The following is a 23,983-nucleotide window of genomic DNA, read 5'->3' on the forward strand; positions in this document are numbered from 1 at the left end:
GTCAATAGGAAGCTCTCGTGTCCACAAGGTAGGGAAGGATCTAGGAGAGCAAGAAGGACGATCTGGGCAGGAGACAGAGACCCCTGGGAGGAAGTAGGACAACCAAGGCCAGACAGAGGGGGGACACAGCACTCCCTCACTGCAGAGGGACTGGCACTGATCCTACTGTTCCCCACCGAGGCACATCACAGCCCAGAACCAGTCTCTCTCCAAGAAAGTGACAGGGAAGGACATCGCCAGGCCAAGAAGAGACTCAACCACCGCCACAGCCCAAAATGACAAGTGCTGTTTATTACAGTTCCATGAATGGGCCCAGCCACAGGCTCAGCCCATCCCAGGGAGGAGCAGAGATGAGCAGTCACAGACCCCTTCCCCATCCCCCGAGTCTTGTCCAATCACACACTCCGGGCAGAAAGTCTCAGTATGGAACACAGAGCATGGGTTCCCTTTGCTTGGCGGAGCATCTCAGAGTCACAGATGGCCCCGCTCTTGGAGCGTCCAACAGAGCAGCGGGACGTTGTCAAACAGGCGAGCGTGGGAGTTCCCAGGAGGACTGGGCTGGAGGCTCTGGTCCTAGCGAAGGTGTGAGAGGAGGTCTGTCCAAGGTGTCTGAGAGCAGGCCTTGGCCCCAGGCTTCTGCGGGGCCAATGGCCTCAGGTAAAGCTGTGCCAAAGCCATCAAAGCTTCGTAAGCCACTCAGGAGACAGTGCGTCGAGGTTGGCAACACAGAAATTCATATCAGGCCTTATGTAACCTTGGCTGAACCTACCGACCTCCAGCAGAATTTCAGCAAAGACGAAAAACAAAAAGGAAACAAATCAGAGGGACTCTGGCCGCAGCATCCCTCCCCACGAGAAAGATAAAGGCATAGAGTTTTTAGCCAAGTTTCCCAATACCATTTGTGTTTAGAGAAAAGGCTGGTCCACACAGCCAGCACAGAGAGAAGAGGCAAAGGCAAGTAGAGTTCCCATGACTACTTTATATTAAAGTTTATTACATTTGGAAAATCTACTGTACAGGGAAAAACCCATTGGATTAAGTAGAGTTTTGCCAAAAGCAAAAGACTATCTCTCTTTGGAATATTCCTGATTCCAGCCCAGGGGGCAGGGCCACAGGAGCTAATCAGAGGTGAACGTGGTCGTACGTGGAGCAGCTCCATGCCAGGTGTGCCCAGGCCCCTCTCATCACCTTCTGGAAGAAAATGTGCCCCAGAGACAGCACCAAAGGAAGGGCTCGGTCTTCAGGAGATTCTCTGGGGCCACTACCACCTCGCTCACCCCACAGTCCTCTCTTCTCGGTCCCCAGCTTGAGGTGCCGGGATTCCGTCCTCACACAGCTCAACATCGCGGCAGCCTGGGCCACAGCAGCGGCCCCGAGTCCGTGGACACAAGCGTGACCGCTCCAGACGTGACTGCCCACGGCTGCCAGGATCAGCCAGCCCCCCAATGGGGCCACCCGACAGACATTCCATACCCTGTTGCACACGTGAGTGACAAACTCAGAGACAACACACAGACTAGGCCTACACGTTGGCTTCCAGATTTGGTTCTCCTAGTTAAAAAACAAAACAACAACAACAAAAACAGTCTTCTTAACCCTGATGCTGTCTCCTCGCCGTAGATTAGGGAAGCAAGATGGGGGTAACCAAATCAACTTACTTAACTTACCTCGGGAGTAACCAAGTCTACTGGGCTATGAACAAAGAAACTAGAGGAAACATGTGCAAAAACAAGTTGGTATCTAAATGAGACCTCCCCGCAAAACGTCGCTCTGATGGAGCTCCGAACTCCTCTCCCTGCCACTCAAGGGTGGAAATGTGCCCCCAGACCACTGGTCTCTACCAGCAAGTGCGACAGATGGGCCAGCCCTCGGCCAAGCGGGCCATCCAGGTCCAAAGCAGCAGGGTCCCCTTTGTCTCCAGAATCGGGTCCGGGGAGGGGCTGCTCCAGGTTGGAGAAACTGAGTCAGAATGATGAGATGCCAGGTGCTGGCGGTGGCAGAAAAGTCACGTGCGAGAAAGCCCTTGCGCCCAAGTCTCCAGGCAGAAGTCAGAGAAGCAGAGGAGAGCCCCCAGCGTGCCCCGGAAGTCCGTGGGCAGGGAGCCGGGGAGGTGGCATGGTGGCAGGGCCTGCAGTTCTTCGTGGAAGAGGCAAGTGGGGGCCTAGCGAGTGGCAGGGGCAGGAAGAGCCCCGTCCCTGTCAGGCGTAGAACTCCTCCTGTTTGCTAGGCTTCTGGTAGGCCCCGCCATTGGCTTGTTTCGGCTCCTCCAAGGAGTAGCTGCCCTCGTCCTTCTTCTTCATCCGGTACAGCATGAAACCCACCAGGCACACGGCGAAGATGAGCCCCACGAGGCCTCCAGCGATGACCCCTGTTGGGGGGGGTGGGCAGGGAGGCCGGCTCAGCTCAGTTAGGCAGTAGTTCCCTCACACCGGGCAGCCCCCGAGGTGGCCGCGCTCAGCCCCACTCCAGCGCCCCGACCCCCAAGCAGCGGTATGCACCCCCCCTACCACCCACCTGAAAGGAACTCACCTCCCAGCACTTCCTTCCGGTCCAGGAGGCCCTGGGAGGCCCCCGTGGCCCCACGGTCCACTGGGGGCTGATTCCGCTGGTCGGGCTCCACAGCGGCCACGGCTGTGTTCTCCCCAGATATGTCAAAGGTGAAGTCCTACGGGAAGGCAGGGACAGTTGCAGGCTGCGGAGGGCCACCACCAGCAGCAGCATCCAGTTTTATTTGTAAACCCAGAAGCAGCTCAGGAGTCCCTGGTCACCGCTGCCACCAGCTCAGACACACCCAACCCAGCCCTCGGGGACCCCAAAGCGGGACACCTCTCACCACATCACACCAGACCCTGGCTGGACTGTGGCAGATATCACAGCAAGTGAGACAAAGCACTTGTATTTATATGAAAATAAAGAGGCTCATTGTAATGTAAAGTGTAAAATGACCATGACTCTAAGATCTAAAGAAAGACCTGGTAGGGCTTCTCCCCTGCCCCGCAGCAGGGGCCCTGCTTAAGTTTGGGAAGCCCTGTTTTAGGGGATCTTGAAGGACTCCTTTGCTCAGGTCTCATATTTAGTCTGTCCTGCTCTGGGCTCGGCCCTGGAGGCAGGGGGAAGGTGGGACCGCGTGAGCCTGTCTTCCTGGCGGGGAACAGGACACGCTTAAGGGGCACAGGGTGTTGAGTGTGCCAGATGACCAAGCCAGCAGTACTAACGTCCCAGGAAACACAGAGGACACCAGTGAGCACTCACCTGCTCCCCAGAGCCCTCGCCTGCTGGGAGCTGAGTGGAGACCCCATCCTCAGCAGCCTTCTCAGTGGCAGAAGGACCACGGTCCTCCACGCTGGGCGCGTGAGAGTCGAGCTGGCTGGGTCCTGCAGGAGCTGAGGTCTCATGGTGGTCAGGCTGCATGTCCCTGTGGGGATGGGAGGTGACAGGCCCCTGGGCCGTGGTGGCTCTTGCTGTTGATGCCTGGTGAGTGGTCGGCTGTGGCGTGGTCTCGCCGGGTGGGTGGGTGGTCTCCTTCTCCCTGGCCGTGAAGCCAGGCTCCACCTCTGCCGGGAGCACTGCCTCTCTGTCCTCAGGCCTCTCTCCAGCCGGCAGGATGGACGTGGAGGTGGCGGTGTTATCTGTGCCGCTGGGCTCTGGGGCCGTGGGCACGGCCGTCAGGAGCTCCGTGCCCTTCCAGGTGGATGAGGGCTGCTGTGACAAGGTGAGATCTTGCAGAGCACCTGCAGGCCCAGAGGCAGAGCTTGTTGGAGTGGGGGACGCCCAGACCTCGGGCCCAGCCAGGCTCACGCAGTGAGGAAGGCCTGGACAAGGGCCCACGGCTCTGACTCCCAGGCCAGCCTAGCGAACCCTGTTGTGAGAAGTGGTTTCCCCAGGGCAGAACGAGCTGAGGCTAAACTCAGCTTTGGAAAATGGACAAGGACAGCTGCTCTTTTCTGCTGCACGTGCCTGCGGACAGCCTGGTCCCTGGAACCATGAGACATCAAGGCCGTCTGGGAAGGAACTTTTCCTGTGGCTAATGAAGCTCGCTCCCTGGGTGGGGGCACTCTCAGGGCCTGAATGCCTTGTCCCCGGTGCACACTCCTCTCTGGCCCCCTCCCTGTTCCACCTGCCCTCTCCCCAGAAAGGCTCAGCCTCCCCCCCCCCACCCAAGAACAGAGGCCTGCATCCTACCTTCCAGCTCCCAGGCCCCTACCTCGGCCACTTTCCCCACGGATGGCCTCAGCCCTCTTCCAAAATCCCGGTCAAGAACACCTCCTCTGGGAGGCCTCCATGGCCACCTCTAGCTCAAGGACTTCACTCCCCCAGGGAAAGGGGAAATAGGGGGAGATAAGGGACATTTATGGAAGATCTACATGCCACCAGGCTTTATGTTACCTTACAGCTCCCAACAATCGTACGAAGTCAAGACATATTCCCATTTTACAGATGAGGAAATAGAGGCTCAGAGAAGTCCACCTTTCCAAAGGTTGCCCAGGGAGTAGAGAGAAGATGAGCCCAAGTCTGTCTGCAGCAGGCAGTCCCCAGGGCTTCCTGGAACCCCAACATTCACTCCCGCAACCCATACATGCCTTTTCCTTGCAGCGTGGACCCCATTCTCTTCCCTAACATCACCCTTCAGACCCTGCTGGGGGGCTGCCTGACCGCCACCCCCAGCTCATGGCCCGCTGCCATCTTGGGATGGGGCCCCCATGTCAGCTCACCTGCACCTGAGCCAGAGAAGTTGTCAGAGTCATCCCCAGAGCCATCCTGATCTTCAGGGGGCACATTTGTGGCCACTATTTGCTGGAAAAGGATCAGAAAAGGGTATGAGTGGAGGCCTGGCCAAGGCCCTACTACTCTGGGGTCCCTGTCCTAGACAGCTGAGTGAGCTCCCCCACCACACACATATAGAACAGGAAGGAAACCCTTGTGTGTGGCTCTGGAACCCACAGCTCAGGGCCACCCTCTGGTCCCCCCCCCACACCCCTGAACGCTATGATGACACAGCCCTGTGCTAGGTACTAGGGGTGCAGAAACACCTGAGGGGGGCAGGGCTCTTGTCCCAAGAGGCTCAGTCTGGTAAGGGAGCCCCAGACCTCTCAGAAAAGCAGACAGAAGATGCCATTACTCGGAACACAGGCTGTGGCCACAATGGGACCCTGTCAGCTCACCCTACACTGAAAACCAGGTCTTGGGGCCATTGGCCAGGGAGCCTCAGGGGCCAAGACAGGTTTAAGAGCCTCAAGAACAATCCCCCAACACCCTGACTCCAGAGAGACATTCCAAAGCATGCTGAGCACCAGGGTATGGACACTGAGGGCCTCACGGGGGGGTGAGGGCAGGGACGGGCACGGGTAAGTCGTCTGTGCTGAGGCAGGGCTGGCCACGCAGGACACATGCTTCTTCCCACACCTGGTCTGTTTTCTCATCCACAGGAAGGACAGGACGCAGACCCACTTGGGGAAGGAAGGACAGGGTGCCCATTAGGCTGGCGACAGATGAGACTGATCTAAAGGAGGCCCTGCACTCAGGAGGTGGCGACAAACGAGCCACGAGCCTGGAATGGACCCCGTGTACAAACAGCTGTCCCAGGAATGCTGTCTGCCTGGTCCGGCTGAGAGGCTGCAGGTGCCAGAGTGCAAACACCTCCCCAATTCCTGAGACAGGAGCTGCACCAGCAGACCCAGAGAGCGGGGCTAGGAGGAGGCAGGGCGCACCACACACGGCCGAGCAGGCCTGAGCGGAAAGCTGGAGGAGGGCGGCGTGGGGGTACGGAGAGCTCCCAAATACTAGTTCCAGAACAGCGGTTGGAGAAGAGAAGACCCAACAAGCCAGGTGGCAGGAAGGGTAGCGATGAGTGTCCGTTCAGCAACACGACCTTGACCCAAATGAGTTCGTGATACACCCATCTCGAGGGCCCCAGTGTCAGGGGCCAGAACAAAGAATGAACAAAGAGGCAAAGCAGCACAGTTCAGAGTACCCAGCGTGGCCCTGAGGACATCACGAAACCTCTTATGGCCTCAGTCTATCCATCTGTAAAATGGAGACAGTAGTAATATCTACGATTCAGGATGGCTGCAAAAATTCAAGGAGGTTATACACATAAAGAACCTAAGAGAGCCTGGCGTGCAATAAACTCCCCACCAACAAGGGCCACTGCTCTAACCCGGGGAGCCAGCGCGGCTCAGCGCGGGAAAGAGGATTCTGGCGCCTGCCTAGGGATGGAGGCGGCAGAGAGGCAGAGATGGGTGGAAGAGAGGCAGGAGGGAGCCAGCTCACAGGAGGCTCTGTGCAGACTTGTCAGAGGCAGGTTCCGCCCAAGGCTGGGCTCCGGGGAGTGGGCCTCCGCAGCGGGAGAGGCATCGCCACATCCTGGCCACAGGCCACGGAGTTTCACCCTTGAAGGAAGCAGAGCAAGGAGAGCCGGACAGGACCTTTGGCCTCCCGAGGCTGCCTGGGGCAGAGCTGGCCCAGGTGGAGCCTCCGCTTCCAGGAGCTCAGGTCAGGAGGGAAGCTTCAGACATGTGTAGAAACCACCAGGCTAGAAATACCACTGAGCTTCCTCTGAAAGTACAAAACCCAAACCCTACCTCTTCCTCACCCCCCGAAGAAAAAGGTTTTGGCCCAAGAAGGGCCTGTCTGAGCTGTCACGGCCCATCTAAATGAACTGGCACGGTCCCTGCCCTCTGCCTGCACCGCAGGCCACATCCTGTCTACACTGTCCCCAGGTGGTGCTTCCTACACCTGTCCTGTCTCCACCGAGCTTCGAAGCCTCCCCTAAACCTTCCGTAGCAAAGAATACTGCCCACCAGGCAGGCAGAGTGGGTCCCCTCACCCCCACATGCTCCCATCCCAGGCCCACAGCGGACTGCTTCCAACAGTCTGGCGGGGCAAGGGGAGGCCCAAGCATTCAGGGGACCCCCACCCACCCATACTTACTGAGACCCCACTTCCCTCTTGCCCACTGCCTCTGCCTTCCCTCAGCTTTCCTGAGGAGGCCCTAGGAGACCAGCAGCGACCTTTCCCAATGCACTGATTCCATCCCTTAGAGATGCTGCTCAACATGGCACGGAGTCAGGGCCCGGCCAGACCAGCCTCAGCTGCACACTGTCATGAGAGCCATATCTGCCAGCAGAAACCAGAGTCTCCTGTTTCACAGATGAGGGGATGCAGGCCTACAGAGGACTCCATGCACTGGGACCATGTCACCCTTGGAGGCAAAAGCCAGGGAGGCCCGGCCTCTCACCTACAGGGAGAAGCCTCAACAGGTTAGCAGTTTCCCAAGAGCTGGGCCTCTTTCACCACTTGATAAGACTTTGGATCTGCCCGGTCCCTAAAAACAATTTGTTCCCTCAACTCTACTCAGCTTATCCCTCGGCGATCTTGTTTACACAACAAGCTCTTAAGCAAACGCTTTCTCTACTGAAACCAGCTCCTTGGCCTCGGGGGCAGCCCCTCCCTCTGAGGGCTGGGTCTCCATCAGGGGAAGGGCTGCAGTGACCTCCCAATCCCCTCCAGCTTGAACCTGTGCTGGCCTCAGCTCCCTGGGGAGGAAATCAGCAGAAACTGCTGAGTTTGAACTTGGATCACTAGGTGCCAGCTGACTCCAGCATTCTGGGTGAGACTTCCAGTTTCACTTAGGCCACTGTGCTAAGAGCCTGTGGCCAGCTGCCCCCAAGGCCTCATTCAGGGCTCTCCTCAGCACTGCCTGACCTGGGGCCTTCCCAGACCATGTGGCCACAGCTCGGAGCTGCTCGGGGACAGGTGGGCCCACCTTGGAACCTGCTTCAAGCTGCCTGAGAAGGTGAAGGCCAACCATCTCATACCTTTTTTCTTTCTTTCTTTTTTTTTTTTTAAAGTTTATTTATTTGTTTTGAGAGAGAGCGAACATGCTTGCACAGGGGAGGGGCTGAGAGAGAAGGAGAGAGAATCCCAAGCAGGCTCTGCAGTATCCGTGTGGAGCCTGATGCTGGGCTTGAATTCACAAACCGTGAGATCATGACCTGAGCCGAAACCCAGAGTCAGACACTTCAGCCACCCAGGCGCCCAGCTCATACCTTTAATGGGGCCCTTTAACCTCTGCAAATCCTAGGAAAATCCACTTTTCATATAACAAATCAAAACCCTGAGGGGCTTTGACCTGGGGTCAGGGCTCCAGCAGATCAGGAAAGAAGGTATGAAAAACTGAGGCATTCTCTGACACTGAAAACACTTTCCACCCCTTTCCACCTTTACCCTTCTATTTGAGGCAGACAGGCTTGAGATTAGCATCTCCCACAGATAAGGAACTGAAACAGACAAGGTGATGGACTTGCCCAAGGCCACGGAGCAGTGTGCCACGTGCTCTGCTCACCTACGTCCCTCTCCCTCTGGCCCATCTATTTTAAGATGCCTGTCTTTCCAACACAGCCACAAGCTCCAGGAGCCACGAGATGAGCGCATCACGGAGTAAAAATTCCTGACCACTACCCCAGCAGCCGAGGGGACCTCAATGCCAGCCCAGACTTCACAGGTTGACAGGGGAGGGCATGGACAAGCATCGGGTCAGAGCTGCCAGGGGCTGGGAATCTGCATCAGGCTGCCACCCGCCATTCCCAAGGACAGAGGGCTGGGAGAAGAGCTTCAAGAAGCTGTCAAGAAGACAGCCTCAAGCCTCACCCTGCACTGGCCATAAAGAGGGCCACTCTCCTTCGCAGCCTGCATCTGAGTAGCCTGCTTGCCCTGGCCAGCCGAAGGACCCAAGGGACCCAGGCAGCATCCCTCGAAGACACCTTGGGGACAAGAACTCCATAGCAGTGTCACAAGTCAGGATGCCTCTCAGTGAGGTTCAAGTGAGGACGGTGGACCCAGCCACTTCTAACTCTGGATTGATGGAAGACGTTGTCTGTCCGCCTGCTCCCTGGACTCCCGCCACCCCGTCGACTGCAGCCCATGGGTCCCTTTGGACCTGTGGTTTCCAACCCACACCCTGAATCACTGACATGTGTCACCTGCTGCCTGACTTAAGTGATGGCTAAAGCACAAATCCTTTAAAAAACGTTACTGAGTTCACAGGATCGCATTGCTCTCTCAACCAACACACTGCTAAAAGTACAGTATCGAGGGGCGCCTGGGTGGCTCAGTCGGCTAAGCGTCTGACTTGGGCTCAGGTCATGATCTCACGGTTTGTGGGTTCGAGCCCCGTGTTGGGCTCTCTGTGGACAGCCTGGAGCCTGCTTTGAATTCTGTGTCTTCCTCTCTCTCTGCCCCTCCCTCACTTGCACTCTGTCTCTCTGTCTCAAAAATAAGTAACAAAACAAAAATAAAATAAAAAATAAGTCAAAGTATAGTATCGTGTAAGGAGGATTAAGAGAGTCACATTTTTTAAAGTAATTTTTACCCTTTCAGTTTCTTGGTCAGAACTGTGGATCTAAGGTAAATGGGCAGAGCCCTCCCCCACCCCCCATATACCTAGAGTTCATAACTCTTGGGGTCTGAGGTCTCAGCTGCAGGACCCTAGCCTTTACCCCCCTGCCTGTGCATCAGGATGCCAAACTGACCGAAGGTGAAATCCAAAGCATCACCTTTGTCCAGACCATGGGCTCTTTTCTTCAGGATCCCTAGGAATCAGCAGGAGACTATCAGAAGTCTTCTGAGCTCCATCCCTGAGGCTGATACAGTGGATCTGGGGCAAAGGCCCAGGACTCTGATGTTGAACAAGGTCCCGGGTCCTGTAGGTGGTATGCAGACTACACTTGGAGAACAATAGTCTGGACAGGAAAATGTCTGACCCAGAGTTGCCCAGGGCCTGGGTGCTGGGGAAGGCAAATCCCCACAAAGGTCCCAAGACTCTCACTCAGGTGCAGTGTTCAAAGAAGAGGCACCAAATAGCAACAGAGCCCTGTAAACAAGCGCTAGGGGCAAACTGATCCAAGAAGGCTCTGGAACATTTCTCTGTACTTCTGATGCATTCACTCCCCACAAACAGTACATCCCAGTACCTGCCTCGTCTGTAAAAGAGCCTCACCATGGAGCTAAGGAAACCCTGAACTTCTAGAGGCATGACCCCTTTGGTTCCTAGGGGTACGAGAAACGGGAGACAAAGCTGAGCCTCTGTCCTGCCTGCCCAGAGTTGCAGGACCTCCTTGGTATCCCAGGCCCAAGGCACTGACCTGGCAGGAGCAAGCAGGATCTCCCAGGGTGGGCCCACCAGGGAGGGGAGCAGGGGCTGCAGAGCCACTGTGCAGTTTTCCAGGGGAACCTGCCTGAATGGGAGGCAGGGGTAGGGGTCACAGGGGCTAGAGAACGTTGTAGAACACACCACCCCACTCCTGCAGCTCACCCAACACCCTGGTGCCCTATGGCAGTTATAAACATAACTCTGCTTTCCTCATCTGGGGGATCATTTGTACCCCCTCCTATAGCCCTGGCTAACATGGCCTAAGCACAGTCCCGAGAGCCCAGGCAGGTCAAACCCAAAGCATCTTGGACCAAGGGTTCTCAAGAGGAGGAGCAGAGCCAGGGGTGGTAGGGGGAAAGAGCCTGACCAGGGTGGCTGCCCCAGGGCAGGTCTAGCTCTACTGCTCCCTTGCCCAGTACTGCTGACCCGGGCAGCTCTCGGCCTCTCTCTAGACAACAGAAGGGGCTTGGCGGGAGAACCCTAAACTCCCTTAGTGCTCTGACAGGCTAGGCTGGGACCTGGGAGCAGAGGCCCCAACTCCTTGTCAGCAGGGCCAGAGTGGTATAGGGGTGGCCATGTCAGGCTGGGTGGAAGGGGCAGGACCGTGGGCCCGGGCCCAGGAAGACACCAGGCTCCCCTTCTGCCCAGGATATCAGGATAGTAGCAGATAAATCACTTTCTCTCTGAAGTCTTCTCTCCTGACTTGGGAGCTGCCAGGGAGACATGCTTAGGCCACTGAGAGGCACAGATCTCCCCCAGTTTTGGCCTCAAGACCCTGAAATCCACCCTGCTTTAGGCACTCCCAGGAGGAAGGGGCCCCACCAGTGCTTCAGACAGGATCAGCATTTCCGGCCTGACAGGCACAGTGATTTATCAGCTCCGTGTCTCTCTACCAAAACCAAGTCAAGCCTAGACTTGCAGAGGGTGTGATGGGCATGGCCCAGGGCGGCAGGGGCCCAGGGAATGGCAGGTGGGAGACGGGGGCTTATTCTGCCTTCACCCTGAGCACCCATGAGGGCATGTAGGCCCTCAGCCCCCATCGGCACTTCCACTGTGGGGAGCACCTTTCAGGGGACCTCCCAGGGATGTGCCCTTCACCCCATACACACACACAACCCACTGGAGCTGTCCCCATCCTGCCACTCAGACACAGACCTCACCAGTTGGGGGATTCCTGGGTAGGGCTGGGGTACAGGGCAGCATCCATACTGGGCTTTACAGATGGGAAACCGGAGGTCAAGTTTGCAGAGCCCTTTGCCCTGCCCCATTCTACCCATTTGGAGTACCTGGAGAGGCCAGACCTGTGTTGAGGTGGTGAGGGTCCTGGCAGTCAGTGCCAGCCCCAGTGCCCAAGCCAGGTCAGAACTGCCACCAGCACCCCCATACTCACCCCTCCACAGAGCTGGCACCGCCTCACGGCTCACGTGCTGGGACTCGACTTAGCTGGGCCCAGCTGAGGGCTGGGTGTGGGGCCGCAGAGCCGGAAGACCCGTTCCTCTGCTTTTCCCCACCTCCAAGAGCCTTGTACCGGGCATGGAGCAAGGTTGCCCAGCCCGGTCCTGCCAGCCTTTGTGGCCAGGGTTGCCCTGGGAGTCAGACAAGGGGTGGCCAGGGGAAAGTGACCGAACCCAATACCAGGAAAACCTGGTTATAGCCTGGGCTCTCTGTTCCCAACTTACTGGATGACATTGGATAAGAATCTCTGTCCAGTTCCCCATCGGTACAATAGGTGATAGTAAGGGTGCTCCTGGTTCCAAGTCTATGGTTGGGAAGTCAAGGGGACTGCCCACCTGAGGGGTTGTGGCCCACAAACACAGTGCTCAGCAGGGGGAGGACCCACCATGACAAATAGGGAGAAGGGTACTTGATCACAGTGACTCGGTGTCACTGCCCTCAGCTTCCCAAGGGGGGTTATGGCCTAGGCAGGATGTTAGAGGTGTTCCAAAGAAAGGGGACTCTGGGATGGCAAATGGCACCCCACGAGGACAGAGGGAGCGGCTGAGGCCTCCAGAGCCTTGTACCTCCCAAGCCTTGGCTGTCCTAATGAGGCGGCAAAGACCAGAAGCTCAGTGTTGGATGCCCCAGCCACCCTCACAGGGGCCCCTTGAACTGCTCTCTAGCTGATTAACCTCCAGATGCCACCGGGCTTGGGGGCCTGACACCTCTGGCGTGTGGGCTTCTAGAGATACCCTCCCCCAGCTCTGTCTAAATAAAGTCTCCTCAAGTTTCACAGGGCCAGAAACTAGTAGCTTTGGACACACCTGCAGCCAGCCGGGGCTCCAGCTGTGCACACAGACAGGGATGGGGGCACTTCCTCACCCAAATTTATCCAATCAGTGTCCCTGCAGTTGCACAGTGTCCCCTTTAAAATGCCTCTGGTAAAACTATCGGGTGCTAGACGCTCACCCTAGAGTATAAATCAGCTCTATACAGGGGAGCAGCTAATTCCAGAACGGGGGCACTGGGGGTGGGTAGGAGCCCTGGAGGATGGGAAAGGACTGCAAGAGAGGCCGAGAGATGCCAAGGGCACATTTTTTAACTTGTGTCAGAATGTGGTCGCCAGCCAACCCCATACCTAAGAAAGACAGACTAAATTCCCTTTGTTCCCACTTTGAGCCACAGACATACATGGCTTCTCCTCCCACATACAGAAGAATAATGGGCCAGCCTGGGAACTTGCCTCTGGGATAAAGTTCAAGTCAGACTGATGAGGCACTGAGGTAGAAGCCCAGACAATGACACGGGAAGGGCAGAGTATCCTTGAAGGAGTCCCCCGGGGGTACCACGGCGGAATGGAGTTTTGGCCTTTGCAAGAGAAGGCAAAATTTTCTGTGAAGACCAGGTCTGAATCGGCTGGGCTCGCTCCCCAGGTTCCCAGTGGGATCCCACCTCAAAGGCAGCAAAGTAGACTAGGCCCCTTCACTGTCACCCTAACATTCACCAGGGGCCTCTTGATGGCTGAAAGGCCCACAGAGCCTCAAACGCCCCACGCGGAGCTCCCGGGCACCAGCAGCATGTGCACACAGCAGACGGTGTGTCTGTGCATGCAGCTCGGGGGGCTCTCGGGAGCCCGGAGTCACCCAGCAGGTGGAGTAGCCACAACACCTTGCCCAGGGCTCCGGGACAGTCATGGGGTGGGAGTAGGCACCTAAGGATATAACCTGGGCTGGGGGTTACTGGAAAAACAGAAATACCTGAATTAGGCCTTAGGGAAAAAACAGCTAATATGTATTGTGTGCTATGTGCCAGGCACTAATCTAAGCACTTTAGCCGAATTAATTAATCTTCACAATAACCTTAGATTCCAGTGCCGTATCCATCCTCCAGATAACGACACTGAGGCAAAGGGGACAGTTTGTCCCAGGGCATACAGCCAGTGAAGTGCTAGGGAGAGGGTCTGAGGCCAGGCAATCCAGCAGGCATGCGGTTAACAACCCTTCAGTGGGGGCCACGTGGCTCTCTTACCCTCAGGAAGAAAAGAGCCATCGTCTCCACGGGAGGTGGCACAGGGGAAAGTGCAGAAGGAAGAAGGACCACAGAAGTGAGGCCTTCCCCCCACATCCTGCAGCCTGGCCTCACCCAGCTCCCTCGCCGGGACAGCCTTCAGTCGGCCGTTCTGGGGACAAGCCGCTGTCCCCTACAGTCCCAGGGCCCTGCTCGGCTGGCCTGAGCCCTGGCCCAGGTGCCCTGGTGTCTGGCCTCCCCCCACCGCCCGCCAGCCCAGCTCACACCTCCCCGGGGTCAGGAGCCAGCCCCTGGCAGAGGCTCAGGCAGAGGCGAGCAAAGTCTGGCCTGCCAGCGAAGGCTCACATTTCTGAGAAGGGGCAAAAGCCATGTTTTCAGGCCCTATTACATCAGCACACTGGGGTAAGACCAGCCAGCCATTCACATGAAGTAACTATACACCCAGGCCAGGTCAGACTGTACCCCTTCCTCCAGTCACAGCCACAGGGGCGGGGTGGGGGGGATGCTCCCCAGGGGACTCTCTACACAGAGTCAGGCCCAAAGCTCCCTCAGACTTGCTCCTCTGAGTCCAGGTAAGGAAGGGACTCTCAATCATGCCACGTACATTAGTTCCTGGGGCCTTTTCAAAAGCCCTCCGAGGAAACTGAGGCTTAGGGGCAAGTGAAGAAACATGCCCAAGGTACTCAGGGAGGATATGATGGAGTCTGGTAATGACTTGGACTGCCCCATCTCCATGTCCTGTGCTCCTCCCAGCCTCCACATGACACCTCTCCAGTCCCCGTGACACTTACCTAGGCTGACCAGCCAGCCAGTTCTGGATCCCAGCTGGCCTGCCCAGCCCCACAGCTTCAGGACCTCAGACTGGGCCCCAGTAACTACCCCAAAGGCAGGCAGACCCAAGCAATCAGCTCAGGCTGCTGCCCTCACAGTGGGAGGAAAGGTGGACCAAGACATCCCCCCTGCCCCCCAGCCCCTAGAGAGTGGTCTTGAAGAATGACCCTGTTCCCAAACAGGTAGAGGGGAGAGGGGTGAGGCCACAGCCTCTCTGCTCCTCCCACAGTTCCAAGGGCGCAGGACACAGACTCAGGGCTGTCCCAGGACCTTACTACAACAACCAGGAGACCCCAGGGAAACTTTGCAAGGATGCCCCTCCCCCAGCCCCACCCACCCTTTACTTCTGGAGACCCTGTGGGGGGTGGGCGGAGAGGCAGGGGCAGAGCCTGGGGCGGCTCCTTCCGCCCAAGTGCAGGTGTGCCCATTCTCCTAGTCTGGCCCACAACCCGTTGGCCCTGGCCAGCCCGGAGGTCTTGCTGCCCAGACCATGCCTGCACTGCGCCCTGGAGGAGATGCGGTCACCATAGATGGTGGTGCCACACCCCAGCATGTCTCTCTGGGAGAAGGGGGACTGACGTCAGCCTCTACAACAGTCTCAGAGGCTCCTGAAACACCCGCAGCCTGGGGCCCTGCGAGCCCAAACCTGATCACATACCCGTCGGGGACACTCCCCAGAGATGGGACTCCAAGGCCCCAGATAGTTTCCTGGGCACCAGGGATGCTGACAAGCTGCAGAGAGAAGAGCCAGTGCTGCCTCTGCACCCCTGCCATAGGACTGGCACAATCAAGTCCCCAAATGGGCAGGCAAGGCCCTGGGCATCAGCAGCCACCGTGGCGCAGGTGGCATGGAAGCAGCAGTCCTCAAGTCCCCCAAGGCCTCCCAGTGCCCAGCATGTGCTAGGTCTGGAGTCGATGAGTGCACCTGGCCCTCCAGAAGTCCCCTCCTTATGCACCCAGGCCCCACCACTCCATCTCCTCGGTCTGCTGTAGGGGGCAGAGGGCCGGTGTGGCCACAGAAAGGCAACCTGAGTGGGAAAGACTAGGAATTCAACATCACTGTGTGGGACAGTTCTCTTAACACCCGGGGAGATCAGTGCGGCCCAAGAATGGTCCCAGAGCAAAACTGGCAGCCTCTGCCACTCCCACTGCCCCCATCTGGAGACTACCTCCCCTAACACTTACCCTGGCCAGAACATGACCTGCCTTATGGCCTGAGCTCCTGATTAGAAACTGCTGTACTGTGGGACTCGAATGAACCCTTTCTCAGTGAATGACCGTTACTGTCACTGCCCCTCTGGCCTATCTGCATGGACCAACCCTCCTGTCTGGTCCCAGTAATGGCCACCTTCTCTTGCATGTGCTCCTGGACCAGGTGTGGACCGCTCCCCACCTGCACAAGGCAATGCACACAGCAGGCACCAGGCTCTGGGCTTTAAATCTGGTCAAGCCAAAGAGGGCTCATGACCCCCAAGGGTTGAAGCAGAATGCTTCCGGGAACAGAGACAGGCCCGGCCCTGATTCCCACCAGTCCTGTGACACAACCACAGGATACCACAAACACACCAAGTGCATGATTGTTACCTACGCTTCTCTGCTTCCTCCTCCCATTTCATAGGTGGGTTCACTGAGGCCAAGACAGGCCCTTGCACAAAGTCACTCAGCAGAAAAGAGGAGGGCCAAGGCTGGAAGGCAGGCATCAGAGCCTTAGTTAGTCCTGCTGGGTTCCCCTACCCTGTCTGGCACACAGTGGGCTCATGGTCAAGGCTGCTTGGGTGGATCTGTGGGCCTGGCACCATGACTCAGCCAACAAGTGAAGTGATAAATATGCCTGCCTGCCCCACTGCCCCAACCTGCCCAACACGGCTTCCGCTCCTGCTGATGAGCGGACCTGGGCAGGGGGCCAGGATGCCTGGGTGTGTGCAGAGAGCATCACCAGGCCTGACCTTGCCCAGCGTCCTCTGTCCACCTCTGGTTCCCACACTGAACTCTAAGGCCACCTCCTCCAAGCAGCCTGCCCTGACCCCCACCCCCACAGATGACTCCTCAGGCAGTGAGTGTCTCCTCGAGTCCCCAGAAGAATAATGGTGGAGGACCCTAAGCCCCGGCCAAGTCCCCCATTACCACCTTCATCCTCCCCAGGACAAGGTCTCAGAGCTGAAGAAGAGGAAGTAGGCCCCAGAGGGGACAGATGGGGGAACTGATGCACAGAGGGACAAAGACCTGCCCAACCCAGTCAGGGGCCAACCTGGGACCAGGAAGGACAAGTGTCCTAGCCATCCTTCTCTGTAGGAATAACCTCCATAGACTCCTAACACCAGGGATGGAGGAGCATCAGGGTTAAAGCTAAAAAGGGGAGAATCCACCAGAAAAGAAGAGAGGAAGACTGCTTCCCAGCTTCTGAAGAGGAAGTTGCAGACAGGTGGTGACCAGGTTTCCCAAGACACTCAGGCTGCAGCCTACCCAGCAGGAAAGCCCAATGAGGAAACAGAGTCAAGACCACCCAGGCCAAGCTCAGCTGTAGCTACAACCCGGCCTGCAGGCCCACCAGCCGGCACACAGCCTCTTGTGGGGCCGCAGCCCTAGGTGGGTCACAAGAGCGTTCCCAGCACTGGAGCAGCCTCTCCATAGAATCAGGCAGCCCTTGGAACCGTAAATGAATGCCAGGAGGACAGAGACCCTCAATAAGCTCCAGAGGCAGAAGGGGATGCATCTGAAAGCCTTCAAGTTCATGAGTCAACAGGAAACATCCCGGGGCAGACAACTGAGTCCAGGAGCAGGTCCAGCCAGTAGCCTTCCCCTTTCCGCACCCAATGGTCCCGAGCCCCAAAACTGCCCACTGCACCCCCCACCATGAGCTTGCCTCCACACACTCATGGCCTTCCAGACGTCCTGGCCTGCCAGACCTGCACAGTGTTGACAGGCAGCAGGAGGGAGCTTAGCCCACCTCCCCTCAGGCCACCCCTCACCTGCCCGCCACCGGCTCATTCTGGGCCCCACAGCACTGAGAACAGGGGAGCTAATTAAGCGCCCCATCTAGGGCCTAGAAAGGTTATTCTTTTGGGGACTCCTAGTGCCTACTGCCCACCCAACGTTAAGCTTCCTGAGGTCAGGCAGAAGCATCTCCATCACGCAGATAGAGCCGGCCATCCCGGGGGCCATGCGGGAGACTTCCCAGGTCTCCTGGATTCGAAGGTGCCGAGTTGAAGCGACCCAGGTGCAGGGTCTTGCCTCAGTGGCCTCAAATGTGCCTCCTTGTGTTGAGCGATGCATCCATGCCTGCCCTCCCTCGGCATCATCAGGGCACCCACAGCCCGCTCCGAGGGAGGTTCCAGAATGCATCCTCGCATGGAAAGCCCTGGGACAGCTGACAGGGAAATGACACCGTGCTGAATCTGTTCCAGGGCACAGGATCCTGGCGCCAAAAGCCCTCTTTCCACAGACTCCCTTAATCCCATTCCCTTTCCCTAGACACATTTAGGCAGTCCCTCAAGGGGGGATGGGCTTTCAACCCAAGACTCCAAAATTGGTTGTTGAAAAGAAGGAAGAAATCAGGAAACAGTGTGTTCTGTAAAACTACCAAGGTTCCAGGACTAGAAATCATTTAATGACTGATTCTTTACGGGGCTGCTTCTGCAGTGGGACCTAGTGTTGGAGGGGACCAGGTGGGAAACCCAGCACAGGAACCAGGAGTACTGGGTATCTGGGCATCTGGCTGATACCATGGTGCCCACCTCCCCAGCTTTGAAAAGTATCTACTAATTCTGAAAGTGTTTCCCCAGTGCCTAAGATGAACAGCAGACTGGCTGTTGCCCTGGGGACAAGCACGCAGGCACCATGCAAACATGGAATGCCCCATCAGGCCTCTTTGCACAAGCCAAGAACATATATATGGTCCCTGCACGGGTATCAGACCTGGGAGCACACCCCACCTTACCCCCATGGGCTCACTGTCTCCTGACCTAGGCTCCAGGGAGCAACTCTTGCCCGTCCCTAAACCACTGGGTGAACCCAACCCAAGCCAAGGATGTTGCCAATGCTCAGGGTTCACCTAAAGGCACCGTTCAGGCCAGCTCAGCCCAGCCCAGTGCCCTCTCCATCCAAAGTATGCACACCCATGGCTCTCCAGGATGGAACAGCAAATACCCATAGGGCCTCACAAGTTTCAGCGAGCCTCCTATGCTGGGCTTCACTGGGGAGACTTGACAGTCCATCAGTTCATTAATGCCATACACATACGCCCACGCATATGGACAGATCCTTTCTCGCACATCGGCCCCTTAGAGGGGCTTACTTCTATAGGCTTCATCCACAAGATGAGGGCAATGACGTACATCGTAAAGGTTTGGCTTAAACATGAGATAAGAAGGTAAGAAAAGCACTGAACACTCAATAATCAGCACCCAATTACAGGCGCCTCTAATTATATGGATAGCTAACTTTTCCTCTGGCGCTTTTATTTCCAAACACTTTCAAGCACTCATTATGAAATGAATATGCAAATGACAAAGGACAGGGAGAACAGGTATGATGTCCACTTTACAGAGGACATCAAGACTTGGAAGTGAAGTGACTCACCCAAGATTACATGGTAAATTAGTGGCAGGGTTGAGACTTGGTCCTGGAGCTCTACTTAATCCAAAGCCGTTTCTGGCCAGCCAAACAGTACTCGTGCACTAAGAAAGATGCACTTCAACCCAGATAAAACATGGTGACACGATGGAGACAGGACCCAAGCTAAGAGTAAGGGCCCCTCCAATGGAGACTTATAAGTTAGCCTCACCAGGTCCAGGCTACCTGTGACCCTCGAGTCACTTACAACTCAAGCCAGGAAGAGAAACTCGGAACACAGGGTCACAGGTGCCTCCTCCCAGAGATCATCCACACCTGTTCACCGAGAGAGCCTGTAAGCATGCCCTTTGACAGCCTGCGTTATTCCAGGTACTATCAGGGATACTGCTGAGGTCCCAGCTGGGTCCATGGAGGCACCACTCCACATATCACAGATCATGAACATTACTCACAAGTGAAACTCTCACTCAGCACTGAAAACTCATGTTTTAGGAATCATTCTGACATATCTGATTAGTTTCTTAGTACTACTGGAGAACAGTGCAAATTAGAATTGAATAGAAAAGCTGCCTGCTACACTTAGGCCCACAGTTGTCACTTTTGGCTGCTGTCAGGGATGAGGGGAGAAATAGAGCAAACCAGAATTCAAAAGGTACCAACCCTGGGGGCACCCAGCAAGGGGCAAAATGCTCTTCAGAGCTCAAGAAACCCAGGACAGAAATGCCTAACCTAACACAGTGACAACCATGAAGAAGACGCTGGCATCTTGAGATTAAATTATGCTTAGTATTCTCTCTCTCTCTCTCTCTCTCTTTTTTTTTTTTTTTTGTTGTTGTTGTTTTGAAAGAGAGAGAGAGAGAGAAAAAGTGCTGACAGCAGAGAGAGAGCCAATGTGGGGCTTGAACTCATGAGTAGAAGCCGGACACTTAACTGCCTGGCCACCCAGGCGCCCCAGTATTCTTTTGTTAATAAAGGAAGGAAAATAAATATTGTAGAGAGTCCTGCCCAAAGTTGAGATCAATATGGATTCTTAGCTCACTAAAAAAAAAACCTGGATGCCAAGGATACCTCATTCCCAAGGGATTTCAGAATCCGAAACTGCAATAGGAAACATTCCTCTATAAAATACTACAAAATTCAAGCTTTTCACTAATTCTTTCCAGGCCTCCCTCCTTTCTCATCTCTCTCCCCACCAATCTTGGTTAATGAGGTTTTATTGGAACCCACCATGAGCCACAGGTAGAGACTTAAAGCAGCTCCACCCTCCCACCCTCCTGAAGCCAGGAGTGACATCACCTCTAGAAGGCTCTGAGCCCAGGAGGAGAGGAGGCACTTAGCGCCTCCCCCAACCCCCACCCACCCTACCAGGCCTTAGGAAAATGTCTCTACTGGCCCCCATAATTAGGGCAAAAAGGGATTTTATGCCTTTCAAGAAAGAGAAAAGGGAAGGAGAGGAAAACAGCAAATAACTATTCCAGAACAAGCAATTTTTCTGGCATGGAAGAAACAAAAGACCACAGGAAACACACACACACACACACACACACACACACACACACACACACAGAAACCTTTTCAGACAAACCTGTTCTTGTCTCTTGGGAGTGGTTTTAAGCAAACTTCTGCCCTAATAGCCTTCTCTTGCCCATTCAAAATCAGGTGCCGACGATCACACCCTACCTCGCTGGTCCCCAGGGGGGTTCTGACCTGCTTCCCACTGGGACCAAAGTGAACCCTGGGAGAGGACCAGATCTCTGCAACCTGTAGACACCTCCTCCTATTTTAGGCAAACCCCATTGCCTAGTTTCTTTTAGTAAGGGGGGAGGGGGCGGGGACTTTATGCCACCTTATGCCCCCACTTTTAACCCAACATGGACACCCACTGTAAGAGGGAAAAGGCAGGTCTGGGAAAGAGAAAACAAACTAAACTTTATAAAAGGAAAAAAGAAAACCTAAGCTCCAAGCCAACGCCTGACCCCAAAGCTTAGTGCTTTCAGGCTCTGCTCAGCCACCTCTTCCAGGAAGTCCTCCTACCACCACACTCTAATAAGCCGTCCTCCTTCCCTCCTCTCCCCTTTGAGACTCAACTGCCTCCCAGCACTCTGTAATGTGTCAAAGTTTCTAGGCAAGAAATAATGCCTCTTAATGCAGCATCTGCCCTTACCCAGTACACAGGAGACTCTGGGAAACACAGTCCACAGAGAATCTCACAACCCATCTGCCTCCCCCATATAACAGGCACTCTGGGATCCCAGCTTATAAGAATGCCAGCCTCAACCAAGGCAGGCAAAAGAACCAAACCCCGCACTCCTGATTTTAGCTGGAAATAGGTGGGGGAACCCCACCTCGGCAGTCTCTGCTGAGGCCCAGTCTTGGACCTGTAGAGAGTGGAGTATCCAGGTAACGCTAGGTGGACCACCGAATTAAGCCACACATCTCCACTCTCCTCTCCAGAGTATGAACTATGAGTCAAGGCACAATCTGAGTCCTACCAAGCTGCAACTCTAAAGAGAGAAGAAGCCAGATACCAACTTCTTGGATCTGAAAGCCAGGAGTGCACTGGAGACTCAGCTCAGAAATCCTATCTGTCCCCATGGCTCCCCCAGATTTGGCACCCTTTGCCCCCCACCTCCATCCAACTCATCAGCAATGCAAGAAGTATCAGGGACCCTGTCCTTGTACTTTAAAATATAGTTCCAAACACAACAGTCGCCTGGAAAAGTGGGGGGGGGGGCACTTCACAGATAAGCCTGGGAAACACCTCACCTGAGCCAGACCCTGTAAAATACCCCAAAGCTCTCAACAGCTGGTAGCTTCTATTATTGTAGAGGGACCCGCTTACAGAGGGTCGGCACTGCTGAGAGTTGTGCAGATGCCACATTACCCGTGGAGGACCCGGCACCCCTCCCCCTTCCTGCGATCCTTCCCTGCCCACGTGCCTCCCTCACCAAGAGCTGGGGAAGTAGAGCAGTCCAGATGTGGTAGCCGGAGACCGCCACTTCCGGAAGGGGAAGAGACCCCCGCTCGGTCCACACCTCCCCTCTCCATCCCAGGGGATGGCCGCCCCAGCCCGCGGGGAGGGCCCCGGGACTCCAGCACCGGGTGTGGGGGCTGGGAGTGGACGTGGACACCCGGCGGCCAGCGCTGACACCTGGCGGCGGCCCAGGTCCCGGCCCACGGCGGGGCCGGCGCTGCGGGGCGGTTCCCAGGAAAGGGTTACAGGGGCCGAGAACAAAGCGCCCCCATTGGGGAAGGCGGGCTAGCGGACGGCGGCGGGGGCGGGAGATCACTTTCTGGGGGCCCTTGGGATGCTCTTTGTCGGCCAGGTCCCTCTTCAGAGGGGACCCACCCCTCGCCAAAGGTGGATGCTGGAGTCCTACCCAAAGGCCTCCTCCCCCAGCCAAGGGCTCCACATTTGTCCCTCTTTCCCCCCAGCTCCACTGGGCGGGCCAAGGGACCCGCCTTCCCTCCGCGCGGCTACAGCACAAAGCCAGGCCGGGGGAGGGGAAGAGCCATTCCGGGGTCCACTCGCGGGGAAGCCGCAGCCCTCCCTGGCCGTGCCCAGCACCGCCCGCACCCCTCAGCGGGCAACACAACTTCAGCAGCCCCAAAGTTGGGTTCCTGCGGGGCTCCGGTGTTCCGGGACCAACTTCGCGGAACCTCCCGCTGCCAGCTCTGCCCAGCTCCCTTAGGGCAGCCGATGGGAAGCCGAGGATCCCACCTCCGCGGCCACCACGACCCCCGCGCAGCCCTGGCCGGGGCTCCTCTGCCAACGCGCCGGCCCCGCTGCTCCCAAACTTGCCTGAGCCGAAGGGGCCGGGAGCCCGGGCTCGGCGGGTCTGCGGGTGGCCGCGGTCACCGCATCTTCCCGGGTCGCCGGCGGGGACCCCGGCTGCTGCGGTGCCAGGGGTAACTGGATGGGAACTCGCGACCCCGGGAGCCGCCGCAGGCTAGTGGGCACCAGCGCACGGGGATCCGATTCACATAATTGAGCGCGGGGCCCCCGCACAGGCTCCTCTCCGCGGGGCGCCCGAGCCCCCCTCCCGTAGCGGCGGAACCCGCGCGGCGCCCACCGACGGCGGAGGCAATTGGAGCGGGACCCCGGTTTCGCGGGCACGGTCCCCGGGCCCGCCGGGCTAGCGCGGGAAGGCAAGTCCCCGCTTCCCCTCCCCCTCCACGTGCCGCTGGAGGCATCGGCGAGTCTGCAAACACCGGCTTCCCGCCGCTCCCCGCCCGGCCCCGGGCCGCACTCACCGGGAGAGCTGGCTGCAGGCGCAGCGCCAGCGCGCAGAGCCAGAGCCAGAGCGCAGCGCGCCTCATGCTGCCCGGACCGGCGGCGGGAGCGCTGCGGGCTGCGGGGATCGCGGCGACGCCGCGCGGTACGGACTGCGCGGGGCTCCGCGCCGGCTCCGCCGGGTCGTTGCGCGCGGCACCCTTCGGGCAATGCCCCGCGCGCGGCTGTCCCTGGCGAGGGCTGCGGAATCCGCCGGCTGCAGTCCGCTCTCTACCTCTGGATTCCTCTCCGCCCGGCTCGGCTCCAGCCCTCACCTCTCCCGCCGAGCTCCGCCTTATAATAAACCCGCAGGCCCTTAGCCGTTGCAAAAACTAGCCCCCCACCCCCAGCTCGCCTAGTCTCGGGGCCAGCCCCAGTCCCCACCCCCTAGGACCCCGCCCTCTGAGCCACCCAGCCCGGCCCCCTTGGAACGCCCCACCCCCGGCGTCCCGGCCCCGCCCCCATCCCCGCCCCCTCCCGCACCGCCGGGGGGACCTCGCCTTCCTCCCGAGCTGTGGTTCCCACAGGCTGTTTTGAGTGGCGTTTCAGCTCCGCTGCTCCCGGGTGGCGGGATCGGGGCACCGCCTTCCGCCCTGGCTCAGTATATTGGGGGCGCTGACCGTGAGAGGGGCGGGAGGAGCGGGCGTCGGTCTTCGACCGTGGGCGCCAATCTTACAGCGCCCTCTGGGCGT

At 57.3% G+C, this 23,983-nt stretch overlaps 1 protein-coding gene across 1 annotated transcript; it reads right to left on the reverse strand.

Moving 5' to 3' along the window:
- Window positions 1–270: 270 nt before the first annotated feature.
- SDC1 (syndecan 1) lies at window positions 271–23,633 on the reverse strand. Its single transcript, XM_058682606.1, has 5 exons — window positions 23,273–23,633; window positions 4,713–4,794; window positions 3,253–3,731; window positions 2,530–2,665; window positions 271–2,368 (listed from the first exon to the last, which is right to left on the reverse strand). Exons 1-5 carry the CDS (start codon window positions 23,336–23,338, stop codon window positions 2,199–2,201), a joined length of 933 nt encoding a protein of 310 aa, XP_058538589.1. The 5' UTR covers window positions 23,339–23,633; the 3' UTR covers window positions 271–2,198.
- Between the last annotated feature and the right edge of the window lie 350 nt (window positions 23,634–23,983).

The sequence above is a fragment of the Neofelis nebulosa genome, chromosome 9, assembly GCF_028018385.1.
Source record: "Neofelis nebulosa isolate mNeoNeb1 chromosome 9, mNeoNeb1.pri, whole genome shotgun sequence".
NCBI lineage: Eukaryota > Metazoa > Chordata > Mammalia > Carnivora > Felidae > Neofelis > Neofelis nebulosa.

Coding starts and splice junctions, on each gene's coding strand:
- SDC1 (XM_058682606.1), bottom strand. CDS start 23,338: ATGAGGCGCGCTGCGCTCTGGCTCTGGCTCTGCGCGCTGGCGCTGCGC. Junction 4,795..23,272: donor GCCTGCAGCCAGCTCTCCCG/GTGAGTGCGGCC, acceptor ATCCTTTTCCAG/CAAATAGTGGCCACAAATGT. Junction 2,369..2,529: donor CCGGAAGGAAGTGCTGGGAG/GTGAGTTCCTTT, acceptor CCCCCCCAACAG/GGGTCATCGCTGGAGGCCTC.